General features: G+C 31.0%; 3 protein-coding genes across 3 annotated transcripts in view; all 3 read right to left on the bottom strand.

Moving 5' to 3' along the window:
- Positions 1-1,350: 1,350 nt before the first annotated feature.
- On the bottom strand, positions 1,351-2,750 carry LOC108748105. The gene is made up of 3 exons (XM_018486112.1): positions 2,260-2,750; positions 1,976-2,035; positions 1,351-1,631 (listed from the first exon to the last, which is right to left on the bottom strand). Exons 1-3 carry the CDS (start codon positions 2,627-2,629, stop codon positions 1,399-1,401), a joined length of 663 nt encoding a protein of 220 aa, XP_018341614.1. The 5' UTR covers positions 2,630-2,750; the 3' UTR covers positions 1,351-1,398.
- Positions 2,751-5,491: 2,741 nt separating this feature from the next.
- On the bottom strand, positions 5,492-7,001 carry LOC108748103. The gene is made up of 2 exons (XM_018486110.1): positions 6,584-7,001; positions 5,492-5,967 (listed from the first exon to the last, which is right to left on the bottom strand). Exons 1-2 carry the CDS (start codon positions 6,999-7,001, stop codon positions 5,543-5,545), a joined length of 843 nt encoding a protein of 280 aa, XP_018341612.1. The 3' UTR covers positions 5,492-5,542.
- A 1,111-nt stretch (positions 7,002-8,112) lies between these two features.
- LOC108748096 overlaps positions 8,113-9,596 on the bottom strand; it is a 2,733-nt gene continuing 1,249 nt past the window's right edge. Inside the window, exons 2-3 of the mRNA XM_018486097.1 lie at positions 9,264-9,436; positions 8,113-9,036 (exon numbers count right to left, since the gene is read on the bottom strand). Of these exons, the coding sequence (XP_018341599.1) occupies positions 8,711-9,036; positions 9,264-9,436 (499 nt within the window). The 3' untranslated portion in view covers positions 8,113-8,710. The remainder of the gene's footprint in view (positions 9,037-9,263; positions 9,437-9,596) is intronic.

Here is a 9,596-nt window from a genome sequence, read left to right as displayed (position 1 = left end):
AAATATTGTTAATTTAATATTGTTAATAGAAATATAGTATTATTAATTTATTTGCGTAATTTCTTGCTTGGCTCAATGTGCCCATTTATTTACACAATTTGAAATTTATATTTATACTTAATGAAAAAAAGCTATAATTTAGATCATATGTTATAATAGAAAATTATATACATTTGGATATATACATTTAAAATTATATATAATAACAAATGTTTATAAATCTTTTTTAAGTATAGATATATTATATTTTACATATAAAAAGTCTAATATACAATATAATTATTTAATAAACAGCTTAAATATATAATTTTAACTTATTTTTTCTACATACTTTTAATTTTTTATGCAATTATTTGTGTATTATCCTTTCGTGGTGACACCTCCCGAAAATTATAAATCGATCATACAAGGGGCAAAATGATCCCAACATTTTAATTGATTGCCGTATTTACAACTTTTGTTCTTCAAAATCACAAAAATTACTGAACATACTTTAAACATTGTAGAACACGCGCTGGCTTTTTGAAATTTTTAATTTTAACATAATTTAAAAAAATTGCAAAAACTGATATCTAAGGAACAGTATCCGGCCTTTGGGCGCGAAAAGGGCATGTTGAATTTCGGATAAATGGCAGTTTAAGTCCCGTTTTAAAAAAAGATCTTAGAGATATAAAGCCTTTCACCTTTTTGAGGTCCTTTGGACCCCTGATGACTATGAAGGGTTAAGAATATTCATAAAATTATCAAACACAAATATATTTCATGATATTTTACAGTTGATATTATTTTGGTAATAATGTTATATTATCTTATGAAATAATAGAATTAAGTATAAATTAAATAATGACTTAATAATAAATTAAATAAAAAATAATTAATATCTCTTAAATATTGAGCAAAGATATAATATCTATTTTAATTTTATATTTCTAGATTAATATAAATAAAATATGTCAATGGAAGGTAAAATTCCAAAGTAATAGAAAATTTAAGCCAAAGATTCATATTACACACCTTACTTTTATCAATAAATACATGCATTTATTTCTAAAATTTTATGTTATATGTAATGTAAATTATATATACATTAATCATAATGTAAGTTAAATTTGCGCATTTATCGACAAAAGTGTGATGTAAATACTGATCAAAATATTTATCAAATAATAATATTATATATTATTTATTCTTTAGAATAACACGTTCTTTTGGATAAAAAAAGGAAGTAATGTACAATAAAACGTTTTTATTAATTAAATATTTAAATAAATAAATAATTAAATAATAAAATTTAAAAAATAATACATTTTCATTATCGGATACATCAAAGAAGATGTATTACATGTGGTAACTAAATCGTAAGACTTTTGAGTTTGTAGTTTATGTGTTGAATATGATTCAGGTTGGAGGAACAACATCCATTGTTCGTTGCCAACCACCACCATATCCACCGCCACCACCTCCATGATGTTCCGATGCTGTAGCGTAAATCACTTCATGACCACCTCCTCCGCTCGACACTAGTTTTTTCAAACCAACTATCGCGCTTAAAACTAAAGCCATTTTCGCCGTTAGTAAAGCCGTGCCAGCAAGGAAAGCAATTTTTCCATAGGCTAATTGCGCCATCATACCTAAACAAATAATTTATACTTCCACATAAGGAAGATTGGAAGAATCGATTTTTTTCTATAATTATATTTAAATTTTTTTATTTATTTAGAATACTAAAATAGATAAACAAATTTAAAAAAAATTATTTTCCGTAAGAAGTAAATTTTATTCATTGCTTGTATTTATGATATTGTTTAAAAATATAATTTAATAGTATAAAAAGTTAGTAGTATAAAAATCTAAAAAAATTTTAATAAGCTAATTTAATTTTTTGGGTTAATTATTATATTTTTTTTTCAATTTATATTTTAAAGTTATTTCTTCTATAAATTAGAACATTAACTTTTGAATTGAAAGAACTTACCTGCTAACACGGCACCTGCCACTATTATATATCCGAAACCCTTATTCTTTTTTTTTCTTCCTGCAAATATTGCAAATATATTTATTTAAATGTGATTGTTAAATTTTTTCTCCTTTTAAAAAGCAATTTCTTTATCGAATATACATCCAAATAATTTTTATTTTATTTGTGTAAAACAATCGATTATAAAACATTTTAAATTATAATTTATATTTCAATGATTTAATTGAAAAACATAATACATTTTTAATGATACAATTTATTAATAATCTTGAGATGCTTACCTTCAAAAGCATTTCCCGGTATTGTCAGTTTCACGCTTCTCGATGTTAAATATTCATAAAACTTATTATCCAATTTTTGATCGAGACTTAGTTCCGTGCCATTTTCAGATTTCATCGAGTTGTGACTTTCGGCGGTAGATGTTTGATCTTTGGTAATTGAAATATAATCATTGATTTTAAATACAGAATCATCTTGAATAGCCGAGTCGAGGATTTCCAAAGCACGCCGTTTGAAACAATTGAAAGTGTTTTTTTCGTTTGTGCACCGTTCAAATAGACTTGTATATTCACTTTTAGCAATCACTAAATTGCAGAACACCGTGAGATGAAGAAAATGTAAAATCCAAATTATTGAATGCCGCTTATCCATCGTAAGTATAATATACGCAAACTCGTTGATTCTTCTTCTTTATCTTCTAATTGCCTATAGTACAATCATCAGCTTCTCCTCCGTTACGTCTTACACTGTCCACCTCTGCTGATCTGTTTGTTAAATCTCGCAGACTACTCGTTAGAATCTGGTTGCATTGTGACTTATATAAGTGTGCACCCATTAGCCTCTCCTACCAAAGCATTAAGATTCTTGGTACACACGCCCGTACTTGATCCACGCGCTGTTTAACGCTACACAACGGAAGGAAAGACCCCTCAACCAAAACAATGTCGTACAGCCCCGTAAGTAAGTATCCCTCTGACCTACTTATCAAACGAACCTTAAAACTCCGCCGCACCAATCGTAGTTAATAACAACGTATCAGGAATGGAATGCAGGTAAAACAGACGATATTCTCCACCCAAATATGATTATAAATGCAAACCTCTGCATCGAGAAGCAGAAACAGTTGTAGATTTATCCATCAATTTGCATGCATGACTAACTTTACGTGTTACAGAATAATGTCATGCGGAAATGAGTTTTAGTATTTCCAACGCTAATTATTTCTTGTTATTGTTATTACATACATTCAAGTTCAATATCTGAATACTGAATATATGAAATAATCGCTTTAGTATTCATCACTTGGGAAATTCTTTCATTTTGTTGCATTTAATATTGCAGTATTGTACAATGTAACTAATATAATATAATATAGTTCAATATTACAATATATAATACAACTAATAAAGATCAAGGAACTTATTATATCTGTTAAATACTGTTAATTTAGTGCAGTTTACGATCCGTGACGAGCTACATTTGAAAAATAACTGGAACAATTATAAATATGGACTTGATTAACACTGTCCACTACATTCAATGCATTAAAATTTTACAATTATTTTTTTTCAAATGTAGGCTGTTTGTTATAGTAGACAAGTTCACTATAATTCCTTCATCATCTTGGTAAATTCCAATCAAATCAATTCCAATCACAATGATTGTTATACGAAACCAAGTATTCATTATCCACTTCATTCATCGTCACTTTAATGATATAATTCGAGTAATTATCAAGAAAGAAGCGTATGTACAAACATAAGCTTTTGTCACGCTCTTATTACAGAATGATACTGTCTCAACGATAATATTGTCATTTCTTGTAAATTGGTATTTCCGTAAATACTATCTTTCTGTCTGCAAGAGATTTGTATTCTTAATCGAACACTCTTAATTAAAAGTTATCTGATCGATATTGATCATTTTTTAAATGTATTTCCACTATATAATTAATTGAAAACCTTAACCTGTTTCTTAATATGCACTACATATATTTCTTAATATTCTATGATATGAACTAATAATAACACACAAGGTACACGTATAAAAGGAGGAATAATTAAATGATAGACAAAGGCGATAAACTTGTTTAAAAGCTTTCTTCACCAATTGTTACAACATGCAACGCATTCTCACCTTATTAGTTGCATTTGATAGAGGATGCTATAAGCACGTGGTCGCATGACCGTAAAGATATGATAGTATTTTTCTTTACAAGTAGGAGAGAGGGGGGAGAGAGGGGGGAGAGGGAGAGGGGGAGAGGGAGAGGGAGAGGGAGAGAGAGAGAGAGAGAGGGAGAGGGAGAGGGAGAGAAGCAATGTGCGTTTCCCGGATGTAATCATCGTCATTCTTGCGAATGATAATAACGTCAGAGCAACGGAGAAAGAGAGAACTAGTACAGTTAGACGACCGAAAGAAAGGACGATGCGATAATGGACTAAGCTAATGGAATCGCTAAGTGAAAACGTCAGAATCTCAGTGACAATTCTAGTTGATGGACAGATACTTGCAATTGAACTTGAAAGTGAATTTGTAATAAAAAACATTATTACACAATGCAGACGAAGACGCTAGTTGTTTTATCGGCATAAAATATCTCTTCTCTTTCGACTTATTCGATTCGTCTAAACAATACGATATATTACAATTGGAACAATACAAGTGTGACATATAATATGATAATGTAACGAAATAAAAAATGAATAGCGTAGATATATAAAATAAATATTATTTTAATAAACATTTTATATTTTTACTATGTTTATTTGTGATACATTATGCAATTTAATAATAGATAATAGATGTATCAGTGTTAATAGAAAAATATTATTTTAAAAAATTATGTTAACTCTGGCTAACATAATATTTGTAATAAGTTTTTTTTTTTAGTATTTTTTGAAACGCCTATTAGCATCATTACTATTATAATATTGACAATTAATTTAATTTGTGATATTATTATTGCCAATTTTAATTTAAGACTGTGTTTTCAAGATTGTATGTTTTCAGTACACAGTTTGAAATGCTGGAAAATATGTATTTAAATATAAATACAGAAATATTATTAAACAGTATCTAGCTTTGATTGCATTTAGAGTTTCTTTACTTAATTGATTTATTCGTATAAGCGGGGTTTAATTTAACTTATAACTGATTATATTAAAGTGTTCGTTATATATAATTAGAGAACAAATAAAAGAAAAATGTTTCTTGATATGTTCAATTCGGCTTTTAATAAAGCTATGTGATTAATTATATAATCGATGCGTATAATAAAATATAGAAATAATATAATTGTAATATTTTTAACGATACTGCAAAATATCGCATTATTGTAAAATAACTCGTATTATTAAGATCTAAATTCTTAAGAATTTTATCTCTAAATAATACAAAAGTTGATAAAATATTTCTTATATTTTAAATTAATTGAATAAGTTGTTACGAAAATAATTCTCTCTCTTAAATCTAAAGTAAATATCTAACTTTGGTCACGATTTTTATGTTGCTAATTATATAATCTAAATCTCCCATTAATATATTTCAAAGTTTACGATCAGTTAACTACTTTGACTCAAAAACAAAATTCCTCTTATTTTGTTTACTTTGTCCCGAATCGCTATTTCCGTCATAAACATTGACAACTTCTCTAATAACATGCTGATCATAAGGACTGTAGTCCTGTAAGGGTCTATAAGGTCGCTGCGGGTAATGATAATCGTAATGGGTATATACACCAGCCGGTGTGTCGTGTCCGTAAGCGTGGAAGCCATTAAACGCGTTTGCCGAGTAAGGAGGTACAGCAGGTGCCCCGGAAAAGAGCGTATTCCATCCTAAAAGACCGATCAGAAACAACGCCATCTTCGTCAATAAGAGGGCCTTCTTGGTCACGATTAACAGGAAACCGAACATAAGCGGAATTAGTGAGGCCAGATTGAATTTGAAACCCAATAGAAATGGCAGTAATATGTGTCTAGTCAACTGCCTTCCTGAAATGATAGAAATTGACCTTGAATTTGCAACCAGTCTGGTTGTCTTGATAGTGCTGCCTGCTAGAGGACGTTCTTCAAACTGGTTGTAACATGTAACGTCTTAACCAGTACAAGAATCAGCATGAGGTTTAATTCCGCGCTAAGATAACACAAGTAATTCTGCGTGTAATAATAAGCTACAATCTTTTTAAGCAAGCACTTTGTAACTTTATTCCTTTTATATAATCATTCTTTCACAAATTATTTGAAACAGTTGCATATAATTCTTACATTACATTATTTGCACAAATTATTACTAATAAATTTTATATACATATGTTTTTTGCTAATAAATTATTAGCAAAGAACATACATATTATTGTAAAATTTACAATGTTAAAAAAAATTTTACGTAAAAACGTTTCCACAGTTAAGTAAAATTCCGCTTTATCTTTACGCAAGGTATAAAAATGTAGATTCTACAACAGAACAACAATTATATCTACGTATTTGAAACAAATTTTTCTTAAAGTTTGTTTATAAATTATAAATAGATACGATCAAGCTCTTATTGAAGATAGTCAAATTTAAAATTAATTTTAATTAATTTTGCAAAAATAATATTATAGCTTACCTGTACTAGTCTGCCTATCGCCGTATGAAGGAACTCTTTCATTAACAACAAATTCCAGTATTCCGTTTCCGTTTAGCATTGGTCCAATACGCATCTGTAATCCCGGATATATATTATCCAAATTCCACTTGACATTACGGCGTTCCATCAGTCTGGCAGCTGCCTTTACAACATTTCCGAAATCTTTTGGATCATAATCTAGATCCAAAAGATCTCTACCGTAACCCTCCGCTCTATCAAGTCGCATCTTTCCAAATTCTAAACTATCCTTATCGTTTAATGACTGTAAGGTACTTAAAATTCCACGATTTACGCATTCGAATGTACCATGTTCCTTTTTTGCGAGACATAAAGCAAGAACTTCGTTGAAGCTATAGGAATGTTCATCGTCTAAAGTGATATGTTCCTTGGGCTCCATTATCACTGTAAAACTCGTAGACACGAGAACGAGCAGACTTAAATAACGGAGTTCGCTTTTCATCTTCGGAGCACCGATCTCTCAGATCGTGTACAAACGTGTTTAGATAAAATTGAACATTGAATAAAAAATTTATAAGAATTAAAATAAGCAGAACAAAGATACAAGGATTTTAGGAAATTTATAAAAACTTTTGCACAACCGTTTTATTTAAATTTATTCGAAGGCACAAAAAATAATCCACACTGTAGTAAGATAACAGACACTTAAAAATTTTTGGCTTTTAGAATGCTTTTCACATCTTCGAACTATCATAATTTTGTTTCTTCAATTTTTTAAGATTGAACAGAAAATCCTATTATAAGGACGAGATGTAGAGTAATGAAGTTCCCGTAAAATACTGTTCATACTGTTCCTGCGATCACCTACCTATATAGGCGACAAGAGGGCGTTCACACACGACAGAACAATTGGTTTCACTCGGAAGATTTTATAAGTAGCGAAAGTATACTCCGTTTGTATTTTGCGCGCACAAAGCTTGGTCGATACACCGGATGCACTTAGAAGGGTAATTTCCTCTGGTCGAAGAATGGAGTGTCCGAAAGATCGTTATATCTTCAAATTGATAGGACAGGCTTGATGGCTGAGCAAAAAAAATTGGGAACGCAAGTAGCGCGGATATAATTGCCGAATTTGCGTAAATCTGGAACATACGAGATCTAAAGATTGTCATCCAGCAAGACATTTAAATAATATATTGAATTAAGTTTTTGAATCGTGATATATTTTAAAATCTGTTTCTTATTTTTACAATAATATTATTTTTATTAATTTTAAACGTCGCTACTTCAAAATAATTTTTTAATTCAGACGTAAAGTTGTGTATATATAAATTATCTATCTTATATGTAGTTTATCGCTATTGTAATATGGTTTCAAAAATTCTTATATCAATATAGTCTTATATTTGTTGGAGTTTTTGTGGTAAAGGATATTATTTGCGTAATAATATGTGGAAGAGAAATATCTGGGAAAAAATCAAATTGAGTCAATTTTTAATATTATATAAAAATTACAATTTATTTATAAATAATATGATAAGTTACATGATGATCCCAAAATGGGGTGATCGGTATATAAATAATCATTGGATTAAATCTGGTGATCCCGTGCGAGTACTGACTACGAGTCGTTCCGCATATGATAGACACGGAGGATTCTGAAAGGATTCCACACGGGTATGACGGAGAGGGCGCGACTTCTACCATTCTGACAGGATTCCACTATTTGAGAGTCTTTCGAGATTCTCATAATCTCTGAGCACAGTATTCCGTTGATGTTAATAAAGTGATAAGCTTCGTCATAGATTTGCCGTAATGTATATATCGAACCACAACTATCGTAGTATCCTTATTGATTGTCAATTATGGCACCGTCGTCGAAGTCGTCGAGTCATCGTACCGTTAAATCCAGTTCACGCAAAATCCAGTAACCGTCCGTGTCTAACAGTCCTTTACCCGTCCACATAGAATTGCGTTCAGTATAGTCGTTTGTATATCGTCGTAAGATAAACGTCTTTGTTGTCGAGCTGAGCTTGTTCCTGAGAAGTTGAGTCACGCCACCCTCAGGTGATCGATGGATTATGGACGATCACTTTGGCGAATGTAGGTAGAAAATTAGAAGGGGAAGAAGTTGTGCGTAACTTTGAGCTATTCAGAAGGTTTGTACGCCTTGTATGCGAGATCAGAACCAGCCGATGCTCTCGCCCAACCGTGACCATGGTCGTGGTGCACTTCGTGTCCATAATCATGAACGGGGTGAGCGACGACCTCGTAGCTTTGGCTCTTGTAGGCAAGGAGTTTTTGCAGACCGATGATCAAGCTAATGATGAGAGCGATCTTGCCGATGACAAGGGCTTTGAAAGCTATCAAAGCCAAAGCACCAAGGGCAATAGGGATAAGAGCAGCAGCTTTCAGTTTCAGAAGGAGAAGGATGGGTAAGAGAGATTTAACGATTTTCTTCTTCTTGCCACGAGCTGAAACATAATTCCGAAATATAAGCTCTCTAATTTGTTTTGACATGTTACAATTTATGGGCATATCCAAACTTTTTTCATCTATATCTTAAAATTTCAAATAAAATTTATGCGTATTTTAAAATCTATGCGTACTGTCTAAAAAGTATTCAATGATAGAACTTTACTATAAGAACGTTCTTCTCTCGTTCTTTTTTAAATAAAAAATTAATTTAATTTAATTTTACCTTCATCAAAAGAGCGGGAAACGTCTTCGGGCAGACTCAATTCAACGGTATGCGTGGATAAGAATTTGGCGGCTCTGTCGACAATGGCCTGATCAATTGCAGTTTCCTTGGCTTCGGTTTCAACAGGTAAAGTGTTTTCAATGTCATTAAGAGACCTTGCATTTTCAGCTCGGCTGAAAAGAAAGAAATATGTTCGTTATATCAGCATATACATATCGAGCTATCTTAAACTTTGTTAATAACTTTCCCTGCTAATTTTACAACCGGACACCGTAGAGTCAAGTGGAATCAAAGCATTCAAATTATACGTTCATTGATTACAACAGTAATTAA

The sequence above is a fragment of the Trachymyrmex septentrionalis genome, unplaced genomic scaffold (genome assembly GCF_001594115.1).
Source record: "Trachymyrmex septentrionalis isolate Tsep2-gDNA-1 unplaced genomic scaffold, Tsep1.0 scaffold21, whole genome shotgun sequence".
Lineage (NCBI taxonomy): Eukaryota > Metazoa > Arthropoda > Insecta > Hymenoptera > Formicidae > Trachymyrmex > Trachymyrmex septentrionalis.
This window is presented reverse-complemented; position numbering and strand designations above follow the sequence as displayed.